General features: G+C 44.6%; 3 protein-coding genes across 3 annotated transcripts; 2 read left to right on the top strand and 1 right to left on the bottom strand.

Moving 5' to 3' along the window:
• Positions 1-546: 546 nt before the first annotated feature.
• On the top strand, positions 547-8,617 carry galnt6 (UDP-N-acetyl-alpha-D-galactosamine:polypeptide N-acetylgalactosaminyltransferase 6 (GalNAc-T6)). Its single transcript, XM_079742079.1, has 11 exons — positions 547-709; positions 2,238-2,747; positions 3,579-3,751; positions 4,121-4,270; positions 4,749-4,983; positions 5,662-5,779; positions 5,987-6,187; positions 6,412-6,543; positions 6,622-6,723; positions 6,926-7,084; positions 7,673-8,617. Exons 2-11 carry the CDS (start codon positions 2,266-2,268, stop codon positions 7,784-7,786), a joined length of 1,866 nt encoding a protein of 621 aa, XP_079598205.1. The 5' UTR covers positions 547-709; positions 2,238-2,265; the 3' UTR covers positions 7,787-8,617.
• Positions 8,618-9,065: 448 nt separating this feature from the next.
• Positions 9,066-14,463, top strand: LOC307079834 (glucose-6-phosphate 1-dehydrogenase-like; the record flags this gene model as incomplete). Its single annotated transcript, XM_079742342.1, has 12 exons — positions 9,066-9,182; positions 9,723-9,760; positions 9,892-10,000; positions 10,091-10,308; positions 10,422-10,580; positions 10,705-10,830; positions 10,952-11,045; positions 11,169-11,355; positions 11,832-12,067; positions 12,634-12,710; positions 13,492-13,584; positions 14,367-14,463. The coding sequence occupies 12 exons, from the start codon at positions 9,066-9,068 to the stop codon at positions 14,461-14,463; spliced, it is 1,551 nt and encodes a 516-aa protein (XP_079598468.1).
• Positions 13,801-21,203, bottom strand: LOC307079239 (ceramide kinase). Its single transcript, XM_079741438.1, has 13 exons — positions 20,803-21,203; positions 19,955-20,050; positions 19,692-19,829; positions 19,409-19,537; positions 19,161-19,224; positions 18,894-19,039; positions 18,729-18,803; positions 18,351-18,503; positions 17,987-18,092; positions 16,974-17,080; positions 16,582-16,778; positions 15,851-16,185; positions 13,801-15,401 (listed from the first exon to the last, which is right to left on the bottom strand). Exons 1-13 carry the CDS (start codon positions 20,924-20,926, stop codon positions 15,335-15,337), a joined length of 1,737 nt encoding a protein of 578 aa, XP_079597564.1. The 5' UTR covers positions 20,927-21,203; the 3' UTR covers positions 13,801-15,334.
• Between the last annotated feature and the right edge of the window lie 457 nt (positions 21,204-21,660).

Raw genomic sequence — 21,660 nt, 5'->3', positions numbered from 1 at the left:
ATACTGAAGAGAGCCTATGGCTCAATTTTTCTTATTTTGTCTGTTCTAGTCTACAGACTATTCAATTATTCATGTTAGGATAATGAATACTTGTTATGCTATTAGTTATATATGTCTATATAACTTGATTATTTACAGGTTGAAGGTAATTCACATTTTTTAACTGGCCAAAACAGTGAAACTTACCCTCCTTTGTCGGACTCTCTCCACTTCTGAATGTATCAGTCTAAGGTTTCACCACGACACTGGAGATAGTATGTAGCTAATTGCCTCAGCATTAATAATTAATTTAATCGGCGGTAATAGGAATGTTAACTTACACCACTCAGTGGTGAGCATTAATTAAACTTAGCCGAATTTGTTTTATGACAGTTGACACCAATGAAACACCATTTGAATGAGAGAGAGTAGAAACACTTTCCAAAAAAGTATTGTCTGCAGGTCATTTGTTTGAACCTGACGCCCCGCTCGGTCGTGCGGGACGACGGTAGGGGCCCGCCACCAGGGGACTCTCTAAATCACCCCAACTCGTGGCACCTGTTACACTGAGAGGCAAGACGCGAGGCCACGGCGTCACTGTATCGCTTCTCGCCTGTTCTCCATCCTCTCCCATGACTTCCACAACTAGAAGACAGCGTTGGATCCCCCGTCTCTTCTGAGCGGTGATCAAAGACTAATTAATCGAACAAATAAGTCGAGTCCGGTCGAGGTAAGGAACGTCTCTGGGAAATACGAAACTTGTAGCTGCTGCGTCGCGTGTCGGTTGTCTTCCTCGTTGTAGATGGGAGGCTCAGGCTAGATGTGGACTTATTTTCGTCTATATTATTGATCCACGTTTCAGGATGGAGAGTTACGTTTTGCTAGGAAAGGAAAGGCTTTTAGAAAGTGATGCTTGTGAAATTCGGATTCGTTTTTTAATGTTGTTTCTGGTTTATTCTTCAGGGTTGATCCCGCTGTTTGATCATATTGTCGCCTACAGTGTTTTCCTCTTTCAATTTGAAACGGTTGTCACTAAACTCGAATGTGTCGTTTATATTTACATTAAGTGCAGGCACAGTATCGCATTTCCTCACCTTTTGACAGAATAGCGATAAACTCCCGTCAGTAAAACTCGACTTTAAGAATCTTAAACTCTATAACATAACTCACTTTTGCCATATAACCTGTTCTATCGGTTATTACTGTAGTGACAAGTAGGTCTGGTTCCCTAAAAGTCCATTAACGATTATGTGTTGTTCATTGAGACGTAGCCTACTCAACAGTTGTCTCGTTGGAATCACAAGTCTATTGTTTCTTGGATCAATTATGAAGGAGGCTGGCTGGAGACCAGAGTAAATTAATTATGTGCCTATAAGAGTCTCTAAACAGTGATTACTTGAGTACATGCGGATGTTCGCATAGCAAGCATATCCTGTTTCGCATCCGTATACCTTCCAAGAAAATTGGTTACTTCAGTAACAGGGCTTTGAAGGGGAAAACTGAAGTTGGCTTAGGCTGGATGCTATGATGCAGGGGTGAAAGATCTGTCCCTTTATTGACATTCATTTTTTGAGGGGGATTTTTTAAGCAAATATTAAAACTTTTATATTGTTAATCTCCTGTTACCTCTGGTAGGCCTATAGGCTATTATCTTACCAACTTTATTGTCAACTCTTTCCAAGAGCTCAACAAACAGGTTTCGGCTGTTGAATCAAAATGTTCTCATTAACACATTTGCTCATTGTAGGCAACATTTTGATTTAAGCCCTGTCATTAAAGTGATTTGAAGTAATGAAACACTTTGTTTAACCTGCTGGAGGACTTTATGTTGTTTTTCTTCTTCCACCATATGCTTACTTTCACATGGATACGTGTTCAAAGGAAGTTCTTGTAAAGGCCAGCAACCATGTGTCATTCATTATCAGCCATGGGAGTTGTACGTTGAGCCTTTATCGCATTGGCCACCTGCTGACACGTAGCTCGCGCAGGGCAGTGGCAGGTGTATGGAGGTGTGTTTCTCCCCACAACCTTTTCCTGTGGGACTGCATTCTAGAGGGGGAAGGCGTGGAAGTCAGATAGACGTGTTTGGTAAGGGCGAACTAGCTGCTGTGTCAGACCGGTTTGAGGTATTTAAACACTTGGCAGTGTCTGTCATTCTCAGCAGATGAACGGTTGAGGGTCGCCTTTTCAAAGTCAAATGTAAGAAAATTAAACGTGTGTGTACTCTACTGAAAATGCTTTCTGCCTTGTCTCAACAGTCTTCAGTGGATCGGCCCATTCTGCAGCATGCGTCTGTTTTTTCGACGGCGTGTGTCCCCCATTAAGTTGGCCCTGCTGGGAGGAGCGCTGTTCATGGTGGTGCTGGTGGTTCTCCAGTGGGACGTGAGCTCGGCTCCCACCCAGGACCGCTGGCTCAGGGACCTTGTGGATAAGAGGGACCAAGTCCTGGTCATGGTGCAGGAGGCGGTCAACAACCTGGGCTTCCAGATCAGGGCTCCGCAGCACCCCAGCGTGGAGCCCCAGCCCACCCAGAACGTCCACTGCCCGTCGGGGTTCTACAGCCAGGCTGATCTCCGGCCTGTCCTGGAGAGACCCCCGCAGGACCCCAAGGGATTCGGGGCTGACGGCAAGGCCTTCGTGAAGGACCACATGAGTAAAGAGGAGGAGAAGGAGAAGGCGGAGGGCCTGACGCGCCACTGTTTCAACCAGTTTGCCAGTGACCGCATCTCACTCAGCCGTAGCCTCGGAGAGGACACCAGGCCTTCAGAGTACGCTCCATGTTTTGCGTTGTATTGCTGAGCTTCCTGGTGGCCGACTAGCTCTGTTGTACCATTGTCCCGCCCCCTTCACACGCACACTAGTCCACATCCACTCCGTAGTTAATGTTTGAGCATATCCAAATATAATTTATTGACACAATGCATATACTTTATCTTTGTGACAGTATTTTAGCCTCAATAAGAATAAATGTTTGGCCAGGTCTCACGTGAGAAATGCTGTGACATTTCAAACACGGCACTGTCTCAACAAAATGGCAATCATTTCATGATTTAATTTCTAAACCATGACTTAAATTACTACAAGCATACGAACTAATGCATATGGAGCCAATGCTCCATATGCTTCCAGAATGGAAGCAGCCATTGCATTGTGACGTTGTGATGTACAAGCCCAAATTTTATAGTCTAATGTCAACCTTATCTCGAGTTTCTAGCTTCCCAAGAATATATTGTCAATGAGTTAATAAATATATTTATTAAATAATTAACTCAGTGACCTTATTGTTCTCTCTCTCGCTGTTTAACCGTTTCATCTGTCAGAGGTGTGAATTGGCCAGGTGGTTTCCTGTATCTGTAGTTCTGTGTGCGTAGTGTTGAGCTATATTTGTCTGACTGTGCAAACAGTTAATTTTCCCTTTCACTGCTCCTGTGGTACTTGGTCGCTTCCTCAATAACGCATTGAAAGAATTCAAGTACACTGTACTTTAAGAGGGAACGATTCTTTCATCTTATGTTCTAATTGCTTGTAAAACATTCAACAATGTTAATAATGAAAGCCACAATGATTTCATTAAACGTATCCAAATTACTTTTGTCCAGGTGCGTGGAGCATAAGTTCCGTCGGTGCCCAGCGTTACCAACCACCAGTGTGATCATAGTGTTCCACAACGAGGCCTGGTCCACCCTCCTCAGAACCGTGTACAGCGTCCTGCATACCTCCCCCGCAAGCCTGCTCACCGAGATCATCATGGTGGACGACGCCAGCACTGCAGGTGTGTGTGTGTGTGTGTGTGTGTGTGTGTGTGTGTGGGTTAACCATTGCCTTTGACACCATCTTAATGAGAAATTGTCACCTCCTCGGACTGAAGCTTGATGTATAGATGCATATATGAAACTTTATAGACATGTAGTAAAATGTAAAATAAATATATCTACAGACCTTTTTTAGAGAGCAGACTCATTCTGTAAATCCCTGTGCCCCTGGTGGCTGAGCACAAGTAAAGGGGTTTGTTGTTAAACACTGCCATTCATCCCCTCCCATTGTACCTAATGAAGAGGCTCTGCAGGATTCTCGTACCTGGTTTCTGATGGGTTTCTGCGATAGTGGTTCTACAGGATACTAACTATGCCGTCTCTCCTAGAGCACCTGAAGAGCCAGCTGGATGATTACGTGCGTCAGCTGAAGATAGTCCGTGTGTTGAGGCAGCGCGAGAGGAAAGGCCTGATCACCGCCAGGCTTCTAGGTGCCAGCAAGGCCAAGGGTGAAGTGCTGACCTTCCTAGACGCACACTGTAAGGAAATCCCCCAGTATATATCAATGCACACACGAGGACACATGGCTTGCTTGTTAATTTTCATGTTATGAGTGAGCTATAAATATGGTTTGTTTTGGAGTTTGTTTACGTCATGGTTTTCCCTTCCTGTGTAAAGAGCGCTGCGTCCAACCATTTCCTTCAGGCTAGGAGTCATGGTCATGCATGCACTCTGTTATTTTCTTGTTACCTGTGTGTTTATTGAGCCTTTCTACTGCTGTTTTCTGGGATCTATTTCATGTCTGTTGTGCTCAACATTTATGTATAAAAGATTAGAGGCCAGAGGAAGTTATATTATACGTTCAAAATAAAAGGGGAACAAAAACAACCTTTAGCCAAATTGGGTGTTTGTTGCTTTTATAATTTGTCTACTCCGTCCGTGGTCTCTCCAAGCGGTTGATCGTGCACTGCCATGTGTGAACCTGAGGGAGATCTAACCTTCTGCCCATCTCCATAGGTGAGTGTTTCCACGGCTGGCTGGAGCCCCTGCTAGCCCGCATAGTGGAGGAGCCCACAGCGGTAGTCAGTCCAGAGATAACGTCCATCGACATGAACTCGTTCAGTTTCCATAAGCCTGTGGCCAACGTTCGCTCCTACAACCGAGGCAACTTCGACTGGAGCCTCTCCTTCGGCTGGGAGAGCATCCCAGAAGACGCCAAGAAGAAACGTCTGGACGAAACCTATCCTATTAAGTAAGTGTCCGCCAAGGGTGCGGTTCCCCATTTCATGATGAGAAGGCCACACACGTTGCTTTGTAATTGGGGTTGGTTTCTACCCTGGGAATCCAGAGTTCTCGTGAGAACACAATTTTTGAATTTGCTACTCTGGATTCTCCTGGATCCGAACATTAACAACCAATCACATGGGCGTATTTGATATAGGAGGGCCAGAAGCAAGCTAAACAGATGACGACAACGCTGGTACGGAATCAGTCAGTAAACATTGCAAGATGGCTACGGGTGAACACCAGTTGTTTGAAACGGCTTTGGCCGGTACAATAAAAGAAGTCAAAGCTTTGCTTTGCAAGAAGGACGTTTTTGCTGTTTTACCGACCAGATACGGCAAGAGTCTAATCTATCGGTTAGCTCCGGTGGTAGCTTAGCATATGGGGCTCTGGATACGTCACCCCTTGTATTCTTCTGATTGGTCGTAGTGTTATCCAATTGCTGGTAGTGATGTTTTCAAATGCATGCTTGGTGCTGCCCCTCTAGTTGGGCCATTTTCATTACTCGTTGCCAGACCCTACAGCTTTCTAGATGTGGGTCCAGATTTCCAGGCTAGTTGGTTTCCCTATTTAAATTTATATAATCATGATTAAATGTCCAATCAGGGTACTGCTTTTCATATTCATCCAATGTTCTCTTTCTCAGGACACCTGCTTTTGCTGGAGGTCTATTCTCCATTTCTCAGGAGTATTTTGAACACATTGGAACGTACGATGACAAGATGGAGATCTGGGGTGGAGAGAATGTGGAAATGTCATTTAGGGTTGGTTTATTTTGCATAATCCATCTTAATACCACACCCACGGCTTGATCAATTATCATTCTTAATTTCAACACCCTAAACTTCTCGTTTTACCTTAATAAAAAAACCAACGGCTAATGTCATTCATATTACAAACCAACCAGAATATTCAACTGCCATTGTTTTTATGCATTGTTATTTGAATCTGTCCCAAACCGTTTTCCCCAGGTATGGCAGTGTGGAGGTCAGCTTGAGATCATTCCTTGCTCGGTTGTGGGCCATGTCTTCCGCTCCAAGAGCCCCCACACCTTCCCCAAGGGCACAGAGGTCATCACCCGCAACCAGGTGCGCCTGGCAGAGGTCTGGATGGACGGCTACAAGGAAATCTTCTACCGCCGCAACGGGAATGCTGCAAAGATGGCCAGGAATGTTAGTGATTATCTGAACAATGCTAATGTGAACACATCTGGGGAAACACAAGTATTGTGATCTTAACTGGTCATCTTGATTATCCCATTGAACTAGTTGTTCAGGGATGATTTTGTTGTTTTGGGATTACAAAGTTACAGGGTTTACAGCTAATATCCTCCACTGTCCTATATGGTTTGTCACAAGGCTATCAGTCCTAGCATTTTTAAATGTCTATTTTACAGAACAATTATGGAGACATCTCTGATCGATTGCAACTGAGAGAGAGGCTTCAATGTAAAAACTTCACATGGCTTTTGGAAAACATCTACCCAGAGATTTTTTTGCCAGACCTACACCCGAAAAAATTTGGAGCGGTAAGTCATGGTCTTTTCGACACAATGTTCAGGTCTCCCTTGGGATGCTGGTGATGTAAACAGATTTTTTTTTGATAGATACGAAATGCTGGATCCCTTTCATGCCTGGATGCAGGAGAAAGCAACAAGGGTGGAAAACCAGTCATTATGTATACCTGTCACAACATGGGCGGCAACCAGGTATTGTATTAATAATTGTGTGTCACCTAAGTCCAAAAAGTCTGTCTGTAAAAGAGGTGGGGCTTTGAGCTCATTCAGATCTGTAGTATTGGTATTGATTCATATTTGCTTCACAGCTCTTTGTCCCTCAGCCAGAGGTGTTCAGTCACACCAGGTGACGGCCTGAGGTGTTGGCCCTGATCATGTGTTTGTTCCTTTGTAGTACTTTGAGTATACGTCATCTAACGAGCTGCGGCACAACATTGGAGAACAGTTGTGTCTCCACGCCGCGCCCGTGGGTAAGGCCACCACTCTGGAAGTCTGCCAGCGCAAAGGAAAAGGCACCAGTATCTCTCCTCAGCAGGAGTGGGAGTTTATAGAGGTGAGGAAACACTGGAGTGATGTGGACCTACCAGGTTGTTTCTATTATTGGATCCAGAAGGTGAACGATGCTATGGCGGACCTTCAGGGGGAGATGACAGAGTACCTTGCCTTGGAAACAGAAAACTTGAAAGGGGCTTGTGCCTTGTGTCCTGTTTTGATTATGGCTGTATTTTATTGAAGGGTGACCCATTTGCGTGAGAGGATGAGGGATTCAGAAGGGAATTGTTGCCTAATTTATCCATTGATCCAAGGTATTGATTTGAAACCTTCAGAAAAATGTTCTGCGAGCGCCCAGGACGGGATGGACAGCTTGTCCTAACGGGCAAAGTTCTCTAGTAATGACTGACTTTGTGTTCACTCGTAGCCAATTACACCCTTAATATCTAAGGCCTCAAGCAACTTGATTTGGTCCAAACAAAAAGGAACCTAAAGAAAGTGAAATACCGCATTTGCTCTCCAAGAGTTGACTTAGTCCATTATCCGATTTTAGATGATAACTATTAAGTCCGATCTGTGATACTATTTTCTCCCAAACCATGACTTGAGTGGTATTAACATTTGTTTTGTTTTTTTCTCTATCCCGCAGGGTAGCGTCCTGAGGAACCCAAGTAGTGGCCAGTGTTTAGCGCTCAAAGGCAGTGAGCTTAAGATGGAGAAGTGTAACGAGGCCAACGCCCACCAGCGCTGGGAGTTCAGTTGACCTGCCTCCCGGCCAACCACTGACCTGGGCCCCACTGTCACTCTGAACATCGAGGGGTCAAGAACTCGTACTTTCAGCACGTATGATGTATCCTGCTGTAGAGCCTGGGCCAGTCCCCAGTGGGAACTCTGAAGATGGACCTGGATGGAAGGGAAGCGCTCTGTAAATCATCCAAGGGCGACCTTTGATTTTAAATGTATTTATGGTGGAAACTATGAGCGAATGATGGAAAGACAATTGGGAGAGGGTTTCTTGGTACTGACAACACAGACCTTCCACCCACAACGTGGCGCATAAGACAACTGTCAGAGTGCCTATTTCACACTCCAGCTTTGAAAATCAAAGTATATACATACTTTGACTGATGATGAATGTTTGATTATGTGCTGCAGTGACAATGGAAATGTTTTGCCAAAGGGAATGATTTTTTTTTATAAATGTGTATTAACTTAAATCATTTGTATTTATTTGGTATATTAATTTTATTTCTGATCAATTGCCAGCTTCATATTTATGTGTCGCTTTCGTGTTTTTTCCTTGAAAGGTTCATAAAAACATTTAGACCTTCATTACCTAACGTCCGCTGATGACATCACTCTTGTTCAGAATTTGATGGATTCTAGATTGGTTTCATTATGAGGGATACATTAACCTTGTTTGATATATCAGGGTTGCGGTTGACAATTTGGTGTATAAACGACAGATAAATGTAAGTGAAGGCTTCATGTGAAAAAGTAACATGGTGCAGGTTTAAAGAAGTTTTTTTTTCAACATCAATGTTGATGGGACTGATATGTTTGACATATGACAATAAAAATGTCTACAATGCTTAACTAGGCTGTAATACTGCATGTAGGCCTGCCTTCTCGGACGCTAACACGCGGTTTATGATTTAACCGACGAGTTAATATTTCACCAAGTATAGGGCCACTGTTAGTCCAAGGATGAGCCATCCAGGATGTCAGTTTTAAACGATGTATATTAGGCGGTTGGAAATCAAAACGTACACTGTCTCCAAGTTGTATAGCCAGATATGTTAATGCTGGGTGATGGAATATAGGTTAGGGGTGTCTACGTAATGTGTCAGGTGAGGAACAAGAGCATTATTCAAGAATACATTATTTGGACTGACGATAGGGGGCAGCCATCAGTCACTGAGGGGTTTGTTTGTTTTACAATGGTCAGCTGGGACATTACCACATACATCTTATTTTAATCGAGTGGTGAAAGGGAAAGTTGGTAGAGGCGCAGGCAGAGTGAAGCCGTTCAGTCTAGGAAAATGAGCTCTGCGCCTTTGACTCGCTCCGAGGTGTTTGGACAGCTTAGGAGGGAGCTGTATGGAGACGCTCCGTCCAATGAGGGCAGCGCCCACCTCTTCATCATATTGGGAGCCTCCGTGAGTACAACGGCATGGAGTGAAATTAATACTTGTGTTTCCTCGGTGTGATTTAACTGCAATGAAGTTTTACTGAGGCATAGGAGAACGTAGAGGTTTTAAAATAAAGTGTATTTAGTCATGCACTTAGTTCTCTTTTGCCACATTAGTGACTCGAGTCAGTTCAAGTGAGTTTACAAACATACCAGATGAAACATTTATCTTGTCTATTCTATCGAAAGCTTTCTTTAAAACGTCCACGTCGCCCCTCTTTGAAGACCAGATCCTGTTTATTCAACCTTAATTCCTGGATATAAACTAGAAACTTCCTTGTTCCGCCTCGTACTCCCCCTCCTAGTGGGGTTTGTCTCAAAGGATTACCCAACACTACACAAACAGTACCCTGCTCTTGCCCCCACTGTGGCCACTAACAGTTTAACTCATTCACTCAAACTTTGGACCCTGTTCAATAGCTGTCATGGAGGCAGCAATGCTAAACAAAAAAAAGCAAACAAAGCCATTGTCAAAAATAAGTTGATATGCTTTCTACCGTTTCAACAGGGAGATCTTGCAAAAAAGAAAATCTACCCCACACTATGGTGAGTGTTACACGTTACTATTAGACCTGGATTGTTCTATTCAGGGTTCCCACCTCAGTAGGCGGCAGAGCAGCGTAACCTTTTGACTACATGACATTCCTTTCACAAGTTTTGTGACCTGCTTTCCACAGGTGGCTGTTCAGAGACGGTCTGCTCCCGGAAAACACGCACTTTGTAGGCTTCGCCCGCTCTAAATTTGGGGTAGAGGACATCAAAAAAGCATGCCTCCCTTACATGAAGGTAATGAACCCTGATCCGTTTTCTTCCTGCTCTCTCACGTTCTCCAAGGAACCCTGACTTATTTTCTTTGACATTTTCCGCACCCATCAGGTGGCGGAGGATGAGGGGGAGTCTCTGTCGGCCTTCTTCCGTAGAAACTCCTACCTGAGCGGCCGCTACGACGACGCGGGCTCCTTCTCCCGGCTCAACGCCCATCTGTCCTCTCTGCCGGGGGGGGGCGACGCCAACCGCCTCTTCTACCTGGCGCTCCCGCCCACCGTCTACCACCATGTCAGCGCAAACATCGGCACGCTCTGCATGAGCCCCAAGTGAGCCCCCCCCCCCCCCCAATGAATCATGATATACCCGTCTCTAAAAGTCAATGGAAATGATCTCATACGTTCACCCAACCCCATCCGTGTCTCCTGTGTGCGTGTTGCAGAGGCTGGACCAGGGTGATCGTGGAGAAGCCGTTCGGCCGCGACCTCCAGAGCTCCCAGGAGCTGTCTGTGCACCTGGCCTCCCTGTTTAAAGAGGAGCAGATCTACCGCATAGACCACTACCTGGGCAAGGAGATGGTCCAGAATCTGATGGTGCTCAGGTACCACGGGGACGACTCATGGTTTCCACACGGGCTCCTCAGGGGGGGTCACGGTTTCTACACTGCTGTGATGTGGGATGTGTCCGGTGTCGTGTTCGTCATGTCGTCATTTCTTTGCGGGCAGGTTTGGAAACCGCATCTTCGGACCCATCTGGAACCGGAGCAGCGTGGCGGCGGTGGTCCTGACCTTCAAGGAGCCGTTTGGGACCCAGGGACGCGGGGGATACTTTGATGACTTCGGTATCATTCGGTACGAAAGAGAGAGAGAGAGAGCGCTTTGGTTGAACTGAGGAGGTTGTGGATGACATGACTGATTTAATAAATGCTTGTTCTGTTGCTTATTGTCCAAATGGTGCCCCTTCGTGAATCAGGGATGTGATGCAGAACCACCTCCTCCAGATGCTCTCGTTGGTTGCCATGGAGAAGCCCGCCTCCACCAGTTCAGATGACGTGCGGGATGAGAAGGTACGTGTTTATGTTTTCCTGTAAAACGGAAAAGCCACAATTCGACCAATCACGCATGGGTGAAATGAGCCAAAGGGGTGATGTGGGCTCCTCTGGGGCACGGCTCTGTTCCGGGTGCTGCAGGTGAAGGTGCTGAAGTGCGTGGCCCCTGTAGCCATGTCGGACGTGGTGCTGGGTCAGTATGTCGGGGACCCCGAGGGCCAGGGCCCGGCCCAGCTTGGTTACCTTGACGACCCCACTGTGCCCCAGGGCTCCTGCACGCCGACCTTTGCCACAGCGGTGCTCTACGTCCGCAACGAGAGATGGGATGGTGAGGACTTTCTCCTTTTTCTTTCTTTTTTTTCGCAAAATTGCTAATGACACATTCACACGTTTACAACAATTCGGGTAGACGGCAAACCTTACGTCATTTTGGTGGAAGAGAGCACGATGGTTAAATTAGGTGAGGCCGATAGAAAATACCGGCAACATTGCTGGTGCAAGTTAAAATATAAAAGAATATTGAAAACACCTGCAATTTTTTAAAAGAGACTCTAATCATCTAGCATTTTATAGCTTCTTAGCATTACTAGAATAATTACATAATATCATAGAGAAGAATACTCTTTGAATTTTCTAAAAGAGACTCTAATCATCTAGCATTTTATAGCTTCTTAGCATTACTAGAATAATTACATAATATCATAGAGAAGAATATTGTATTTAATATGTATCACCATAGTAACATATCACGTGTTACGTTTTGGCGCGTTGCCAATTCTTTGGGCTATTTGTTGCACCCACCAGGCGTGCCCTTCATCCTGCGCTGCGGCAAGGCGCTGAACGAGCGCAAGGCCGAGGTGCGGCTGCAGTTCACCGACGTCCCCGGAGACATCTTCGCAGAGAGCTGCATGCGGAACGAGCTGGTGGTCCGCGTGCAGCCCGACGAGGCCATCTACCTGAAGATGACCACCAAGAAACCAGGGGTCTACTTCAGCCCCGAGGAGACAGAGCTGGACCTCACCTACAAGAGCAGATACAAGGCAAGGACAAGGGCCTGCCCACACACGCACTCACGCACGCACGCACGTAGGCAGAAACACACGCACGCACGCACGCACACACAGAGGCACTCACGCATGCGCAAACAGAGGCACTTACACATACGTAAACACAGAGGCGCACACACACACAAACACAGAGGCACACACACACACAGACAGACAGACAGACGTGTGTCCTGTTGTGTTTTTATGATTGCGCTTATTGTAAGCAGATGCGACTACCACACAACAACACACTTCCCATACTTTGTTGAAAAGAGAAATGGATGCGTTACACTGTGTCGTTAGAGTGTTTTCTAAACACTCTGTAATCCAAGCAGCGGGTTTAGATTACACCAAGTAACTGCAGGTGTACAGCCAGGAACGATCAGTGGCACTTGGGTAAGGAGGACAAAGAACCCGCAACAAGTCCCCATTCTTCTTGTCTTAATGTTAACCCCTTGATGTTATTAAGATGGGATGATGCTAATTCCCAGCATTGAGGAGCAGGGAATTGGCATGTCCATCACTACTAATTATTGTGTGTTCCTCATCTCATCCCCTAGGATGTGAAGCTCCCAGACGCATATGAGAGACTCATTCTGGACGTGTTCTGTGGCAGTCAGATGCACTTTGTCCGCAGGTGCATAGAATAATTTTCTACCATAATGTTTCATTAAAAATGATGATCGAGTTTATAATTGCTATTTAGCAGATGCCTTTATCTAAAGAGACATTCGGTGTATTGAGTTGCATGTCATTAAAGGTGCAGTGTGTAGGACGTAGGTGGCCACTAATGGTGAGCTTGCAGAATGCAACCAATTGAATCCAAGGGTTCAATTGGCCTGTATTGGCCTGTGTAGTGTAAGGTGCCAGTAGATACTTTCAAAATGATGGTCTACAACAGCATCACGTAGCCAAGTGTCAAGTGATGATGTTCCTTGATAGAGTTATAAATTGTATAAATATGTGATTTAGTCTTTAAAGTATAGGTCATAGTTGATAACTAAATGTCCTTGTACATTGAACACGATTGTTGGTTCCGATTTTTGGTACAAAACTTTTGGTAAAAAATAATGTTGGAAAAATGCGACATTATTTGGACATTAACGTTTGGATGGGAATGTTTGTTGGGCCTTAAGTTGAACACATTAGTTGTGGTGAGTGCTGGCCACTGTAGCAAATGGGAGACATTTTGTCGATCATTGTTTTCTGAGGAAGGAAAGTAGGGGGAAGCAGGTAGGGGTTTGGCCTCTTGCTAAAGGATGCCTACAGGTGAGTATGGGATCGAAACCCACTACCTTTTTCGAACTGGGAGCCTTTACCCCCTCAGAAGCACTCAAGTATCTGGCCCCCTAATGTCTAGTGTGTTTGATCAGTAAGCAGTCTTTTGACGGTGGGTACATTTCAACTTCCTGTGACAGTGATGAGTTGCGGGAGGCGTGGCGGATCTTTACCCCACTGCTGCACCACATCGAGAGCCAGAAGATCCCACCCGTCCCCTACACCTATGGAAGGTAAAGACACGTAGCATGGGGTCTCACAACACATTCTCGTTTTTTTACTTACTTACTAGGTTATATACATACTTACATGCTTGTAGGTTACTTACTTACATGCATGTTAGTATCTTACTTACACATTTGTCCAAAATCCGCTGGAGTTTCGAAATGAAAATTTAAATGTTAATAAAAATAAACAAATTACTGAATTATTTTGATTCTATTCATATATTATGTTCATATGTTTATTGCACATTTGTTTAATAGACATTTCATAATGTAGAATCAGTAACACTTTACAGTATAATACAATAACGAATAACCCAACTAAACCTCAACGCCCTCTGTCCAGCTCGTATGCATTACAATGATTCCAGGATTATGAATGAGAATGTACCAATGAGTCAGCTAGGCAGGGGGAGGGCACCCCTGACTCATTCGACCAAGGGAACCATGCTCCCTCATCAAATGCCGACAAACGGCAGGAAGTTACAATGACAGGATGTAACATCACAACTCAGTAAAATTGAGAACAAATTTGGTGTTTTGTTTTAGAAGTAAAATAAAAAATAAATAAAATCGACGCCACCTTCGCGGCAGAAAGCCGTTCAGCCATGAGAGGCTGCTAGTGTGCAAAGTTTGAAAGCTTTAACCCGCATTTTGCCCTGGTAAATTGTCTTTAGTCTCTGTGCATCTACAAAAATGTGCTAACAGGGAAACAAACTGTATTGATTGGATTGTAATTACTGATCACCTCCACCCCCCTCTCTCTCATCTTCTCCTGGTTGTCACGGCAGCCGCGGCCCAGCGGAGGCGGACGCCCTGGTGCAGAGTGTGGGGTTCCGCTACGGGGGAACCTACAAGTGGGTGAAGCCCCACAGCGCATGTCTATAACCGCTGCTGTCATCCACTGCTGGTACTGTTGTGTGATTTATTTGTTTTCACTGTAGAAAGACAATTGCACTCCCTGCTTTCCTGATCCAGGCATTTTAAAAAGAACGTATGTGGAAATAAGATTCACTGCTGACTGATAATCCCTGATTTCTGAAGTGGTATGATTTTAAAATTGTAAATAAAAACAACAAAGGTTTATTCAGTGTCCGTTATATGATCCGTTTTTGACTGCAAAGTTCTTCCTGTTGCCTTTTACTTCCTACTGCACAGAGCACCTGCAGGCTTTACTTTGGTTTGTGCTGTTTGCTGACGTAGAAGCTGTGATTGGTGGTTTTAATCGGCAGACTACTGTTTAAAGTTAACAGAGAAAACATCACAAAGGGCAAATGAAGGCTTTCATGGTTGGTCCTGCAAATATTACTTTGCTCCTTCCTTATGCATTAGTCCTAATTGAAAATAATATTTTAAAAAATGAAAGTGACTATAGTAAGAGAGTTTGAGGTATATTTCCACTTAAATGTCTTTGGTGACATTTAATGTATAAAGCATATTGAAGTGTTTTATTTAGAGCCATGGAGCACCATATTATATCACGCAAAATACAATATGAATAAATTATCTTACCGAATATTGCAACAAAGTAGAAATCATTGAAGTGTGACTGAAATATGAGGAATTCCTTGGTCTAAGCAGACTGCCTTGCCCTGAAATCTGTCGTTTAAATACCTTCAATCCTGTTCCTCTTTATATTACAAACACAACCGTCATCTTTTCATCAGCTTATATTGTGGTTGCACTTTGGTAACTTAAAAATCCATTATCTGTAAGAACATAACATAACTCTCCATTTCTCTCTTTCTTCTCTCTCCCTTCAGTCCACACAGGCAGCCTTGTCCTCGATGCCTCTTGCATATAGATGGACCAACTGACCGTGAACCCTAGGGGAGAGGATAGAATGAATGGGAATGAGTCAAACACACACACAAACCCTGCTGTGTAGGTCTGCAATTTACAAATGTTACTACAATCATTAGGATTTCTATAATTTTTCTTAGATAATCCATAAAATAAACGAAATAATGTCAAATGCCCATCACAAATTCACCATTGCTTACAGTGATGGCTGCTGTAAAACGTTTATTTAATAATATTGAAGATATATGATGGCTCAATGCAAAAGTAACCCAAACATAATCAGTATACATTTATCACTACGGATGAATATCTGAGATGGCCTGAAAACTGTGAGGATGCAGTAGGCCATGTATCTTTATGACAGATGGTGGCAGAGGACATACAGAACACATCTTTGGTTACCCTACAAACCAACCCTGCATCTCCTTCAGCCACACCACACAGCACAACACTTGTGTAAATGCCCTCTCACCTGCCCTGGATCTCTGAGAAAGGCAGGATTTCCCCGTCACAGTTCCACACGGAGACAGCGGGGGCCTCAGTGCAGCAAGGGCCACAGAAGAGGGACTTCTCGCGGCTCCAATCACCCCTCGGCTTGTACCAACCCTTCGTCCTATCGGTGAGCTGCTGCTCGGACCCGGTCCTGCTCTTGGTCTCACTGTCCATCCCGCACTGTGGACTCTCTTGGTTCTCTCGCTCCCTTGCCGCCTCACTCTCCATGTCCTCCAAACTGTCTTCTTCTTCCCCAGAGGGGAGAGAGAAACGAAACGCCTTCACGCGGTGCACCTCCACAAAGGGCAGGTCAAACTGTGAAGAATGCAAAACCATGTCAGTCCCTCTTTGGAAGGGGAAATGTGTCACCTGTAACCAAAGGACATTCAAAATGTCATTCTCCATATATGTATCGGGCTCTAGACCTTGCCGAAATAATAAGGCTTTCACACTCCCCATATACTAAAATACTTAACTTTAATCACAATGCTGGTATGGTTGTTCAACAGCAACATTTTAAAGCCTTGAAATTCAATTTCATATTAGAAAGGCTCTGATGTAGGCGATCAAGAATGCATACAGGTACTGTGGACGTTGTGAGTTTAACCCTGAACCTTTGGGTTTGGGAGTCCATCCCTCTCACCACTACTAGACTATCCTGCCCCCCTAAATTCAACCCGCCAGGCCTTATCAAATATTCAGGGGGCCTACCTGGTCCTCGCTGCTGGTGTGCCTGTGGAGGAACTTGAGGAAGCCCAGCGGGTGGCTCTCCAGTACCAGGATGAGGTCCCCGGTCCCGTCGGCCAGGTGGGCGGAGGGGGACAGGCCCAGAGGGCTCCTGGGACAGGAGCTGGACATGCAGGTGAAGGACACACACCTGAACCTGCCCGCCACGCTGACCCACCCAGCTGGACGACAGAACCCATACACACACACACAAACCAACACAATAAAGACAACACCCCCCCCCCCCCCCCCCCCCCCCCAAACACACACACACACACACACACTAGGATAAGTAATTAGGTTTGATTTTACACACAATTGTATTAATTATTCTTGTTAATATTGTGGTTTTTGGGGGGGCGGGAGTTGCACATTACCTTCACTACGGTCACTTCTGTATTGGCTGGACTGGAAACTGTGCACCGACTCCGAGACTGTAGAGTGGGGGAACAGTCTTTTTGTGCTTTTGGAGCACACACTGCACCTAAACACCCCCCCCCCCCCCCCCCCCCCCCCCCCCCCCCACACACACGCACGCACGCACGCACGCACGCACGCACGCACGCACGCACGCACGCACGCACGCACGCACGCACGCACGCACGCACGCACGCACGCACGCACGCACGCACGCACGCACACACACACACACACACACACACACACACACACACACACACACACACACACACACACACACACACACACACACACACACACACACACACACACATTACAATGTAGCCCAATATTGTACCAGCTACCTAAAAAAAAGAAATGACCTCGACTAACTGGTGACAACGGCAGAGGTAGCTACGAGCCCTCAGACAACGGCGGGACACCTGGTGTCGTCTTTCTCTAAGATCAAGTTTCCCCCTCTCATGTTGCCATGGCTCCTATGCTCCTCGAGGTTCACCCAACACGACCAAGTGTCTGGGGCGGGTGGCATAGCTACAGTGTTACCAGGGAAGTCGGTAGAGTTGCAGACATGATAAAAACAAATTCCAGATACAGTTGCCTTCATTGTTCAAAAACTAGGTGAAAGGATTTTTGTTTGAGGCATTGTCTGATCTGATTTGTGCAATCGTATGCCACAGCCAGCAATATTAGACCTGGCCTTGGTTTACTAGGTTCACCGAAGGGCGATGGGCCTTTTACCTTGTAGCACATCCTAAACGGGATGCACTGATGAGGGTCCGGTTCTGAAGGACCAGTTCTCACGGTGACATGTGCAGTGAGTGTACACATTGTCATTAGGCTGTTGTTAAGTGTAGCATTGAGACAACAGCAGAACTGAACTGAACTATGATAACCTTTACATTGGCTGACCCTAACCCTAACCTCCATAAACAAGCGCTATCTCGAAGCACTTCAGTGTCGATTGGTTTACCCTGAGAGGCAGCGTGTGTTGTCCCGGGGGCTTGAAAGCAGGGGGTCGGCTGGTAGGTAATGAACTACGCCTGCATAGCTGCGACTGCTCAGGTAAACCATGGCACCTGTGGAAGGCCGGGGAAGGAAGAGCTTTTACAAAAAAGAATGCATATAGACCGATGCGGTGATGCGGAGGCTATAATGTACACTTAATCAGTAAATAAATAACATATCATGGCTCTACATTTATTATCGCAGTAGGTTTTTGCACTATGCATTTTGTTTACTCTGGTCTGGGAAGAATCTCCTTGCTGTCTCTGACTCCATATGTATCATTTCATCGTTGCATTAGCTTCTTGGCTTCTTTGATGCGTGTGCCGCACCTGAGAAGTCATATCTGAGGGGGCCCATCCAGCGATGCCTCTCGCTCTCAGCCAGGACGTCCCCGTAGAAGCCGTACCCCAACAGAGACACAGAGTAACGCACCGGCTCCGTTGGGTGGTGGGCCGAACACACATCCAGAGGCTGAGAATCTCCTGCAAGGGATTGTGAGATATGATATTTTAATTCCAGATGGGAAATTTGGGGATGAGGAGGACGAAATGTGTTGGACATTAAACAACGTCAAACAAATGATTCAGAAATGTTAATTATAACGAAATTGATGAAAATATGTCACTTTGCTGCTGACCAATGGTTTTGAATGGCAATTGTGTTATTATTTGTGAACTAGGAGAGTTGACGAGTATGAACTCCCTCACCGATGATAATATGCAAAGCAGAAGTAACAGGATCATTCACCCCGACGGTGGCGAAACAGACACAGTCTGTCGAACCTGTTGGTTCCACAAAATACAGCATCAGGAACCTTTAGCTACATCCTGAATTGCCATTTTCCGGGTTAACAAATGCTTTATATGCTTTACCAGCAGGGATGATGCCAATGTGTAGGTGACAGGGCTGTAGCGTCACATTGAGATCATTCTCAGAGAGGCCCGCCTCCTGTTGGGTTCGGCCAATCATGCCGTGCATTATTTCGCTGAACATTCCATCTCCACCCACACACACCACACTGTTGTGAACAAACACAAAGGCCTCTGTCATGAAACCATCTCCCATCGAGCTTAGCTGCTGTAATCCTCTCATAGCACAGTGGTTACATGGGCACGTGTCATCGATATGGAGGAGCTCACCCATCGAAGCCTGACAGGTCTTTCTTCAAAAGGTGGTCCCTCGCCTGGTTAGCCCGCTCAGTCACTAAAAACAACAAAATTATGTCAAAGAAAAGGACAAACAGTGGTGATCATAAGATTGGATGGATGACCGGATTCCACCTATTTAATTTGACACTCTAATACTTTTGTATTTTGAATAGGACACAGAAAAAGAGTTTCTTGTGTAATAATGCATTGCTTATGTCGTAAACAACAGCTGGTCTTACCGATTACATGAGAGGTGATGCCGGCCAGCTCAAAGAGAGGGGCGACCAGAGAGTGGTAGATGTGTCTTCCTTTCTTCTTACCTCCATACGGGTTAATGAAAACCAACAACCTGTGAGGCCGTGAGGGGCCTGATAGATGACCAACGGGTAAGTAGTTTACACAATAGCAACAATATAGTTTGCCAACTTAAAGGTCATACGTCGATACATCGATCATAATTCAGAGATGTATGTACAGTCTATAAACTACGAGGTTTGATTGCTGTACTGTGCGTGTTCTCACTGTGAGTTTTAAGGGCCGCTCTAAGGTGGCTGGTCCACTGGTCCCTGAGTGCCCGACTTGCGCAGCTGAACTGGATCCGTCCAAATAGCCATAGTAGCCCATAAGAGCCACCACTGCTGCTGCGTTTCACGTAGAAAACTGAAAGACAAGCGAGATGACAGGAAGGCTCAGACAGACAGATGTGGAATGTGGCTTTATTGGTTGAGGCAGGGTTGTATGCAAGCCATGGATCCGTCTTTAACTTTATCTTCCCTCCAACATACCTGTAAAGTCCTTGTCTGTGTCTTCGACTGATTTGCAAGGCAGTATCTCTACTTGGCCCTTCTCTAATCCAATTAACTCGGACACAGGCACCGAAGCTTTGGGCAGATATACATTTCAGGGCTCCATTACAGCGGAAGTTAAGACAAACATAAATCTAGTGTTTCCCACTATGAATTTGAGTGATAGGTTAGATTACAAGAAAGACAATCTATTATAGCTTTTATATATATATATCTATACACACACACACACATAAGCTATATATATATATATATATATATATATATATATATATATATATATATATATATATATATATATATATATATATATATATATTATAGAAGATAAAAAATAAGTTTATCACAGAATCTATCATTCTTTCATCATGCACATGCGGGGAAGTGGTTTCTGCATTCTCCCCTTTGTTATGAGTAAACTAGCGCAGCTTCAAGTTGTGTTTCGTGTTTGTGCTGTTTGACTTGTTTTTCATCCTACTTGAAGGCATTTAATTAAGTAGCTTATACATCCAACCCTGAAATGTATCTAATAAGATATTATGGTATGGAACAAGCACGTTAAATACTGTAGAGACATTGCTAGGTCTTGATTATTCCGTTTTTAAATAAAACATATCTCAAGTCAGGCTGTCTGGCTTTTTTTTACATGGAAAATAATCCGGATACAGCAGAGGCTGCGTGCCGTTCTAATGCAAATATTTTATCAGAAGGATACTTTGGATATCTGCACGCTTGTCAACACTTGCACGGTTAGGTTATTATTATACTTATACTTATTAATACCACTGTTTTATGTTTCACCAATGAAAACATCATAGTCTACTTACTCGTTTTCTTTTCACGATTGTTCTTGTCAACTTCGGTCCATTGGAAATACCATCCTGTCAGAACAGCTTGATACCTTTTTTTCCCGACCCATAAGCTTGATTCTAGTCTAAGGTCAATTTCCATTGTACATCTGTTAACGTCTATCAACGAACAGGCCGTTTTTTGACATTGTGCAAAAAAATAATCACACCAGTTTGTTTAAGATATTATCCGATACCAAATATGTCGCTCTCCCGTATTTGATTTCGCATGACAAACATTTATATAATAATCTTTAATTGCATCGCACCCCGACCTACGGCAATATGGAATATAATAAAGCCTACTTATCTTTCTTGTAGATACGGTGTAAATCGCGTTATTAAGGTTTCTTTGTAAAGTGGGCTGTAGAACAGGTGTGTTGCCCAAACACCACCGGTTGTCAAACGTCCCTCCCACTTTTACACCTAAACATTTACATGTCCTTCCTAATTGGATGCGAATAGATGGCATGCAAATTTAACTAACAAAAAGTCTCGCTCACAGACTATATAAAATAAAATACAAACACATTATAGAAAAATAATGGCTCCAGTGTTGGTTGATTTGAATAAGGATATGTATTTTTTTGCAGCAGAACAATGCGTGAACATACAATGTACAAAGGAATCAATGAGTTTGTGAATGTGTACAAATAGTCTACAATTATAGAAAATAAATTCTCGTCAGCGGTTAATAAAGTACCATTTTAATTTGGGAATTAGAGAAGGAGGCATAATCGAGAACAGAAGTCACATCTAGTCGCTCTTAAAAAGGCTTCTCGCGACTTGAAAGTTGCCATCGACTGCCTTCGCCAGAGTGCAGCAATTTTATAATAC

The sequence above is a fragment of the Pollachius pollachius genome, assembly GCF_949987615.1.
Source record: "Pollachius pollachius genome assembly, chromosome: 8".
NCBI classification, from domain to species: domain Eukaryota; kingdom Metazoa; phylum Chordata; class Actinopteri; order Gadiformes; family Gadidae; genus Pollachius; species Pollachius pollachius.
This window is presented reverse-complemented; position numbering and strand designations above follow the sequence as displayed.

Excerpts from the sequence above, each read along its gene's own strand:
- galnt6 (XM_079742079.1), top strand. The coding sequence starts at position 2,266 with ATGCGTCTGTTTTTTCGACGGCGTGTGTCCCCCATTAAGTTGGCCCTG. Across the intron at positions 4,271-4,748 it reads GACCTTCCTAGACGCACACT|GTGAGTGTTTCCACGGCTGG; the intron begins GTAAGGAAATCC and ends CCATCTCCATAG. Across the intron at positions 6,724-6,925 it reads ACAACATGGGCGGCAACCAG|TACTTTGAGTATACGTCATC; the intron begins GTATTGTATTAA and ends GTTCCTTTGTAG.
- LOC307079239 (XM_079741438.1), bottom strand. The coding sequence starts at position 20,926 with ATGGAAATTGACCTTAGACTAGAATCAAGCTTATGGGTCGGGAAAAAA. Across the intron at positions 19,538-19,691 it reads AGCGGCCCTTAAAACTCACA|GCCCCTCACGGCCTCACAGG; the intron begins GTGAGAACACGC and ends GTCATCTATCAG. Across the intron at positions 17,081-17,986 it reads AACACACGCTGCCTCTCAGG|GTGCAGTGTGTGCTCCAAAA; the intron begins GTAAACCAATCG and ends GGGGGTGTTTAG.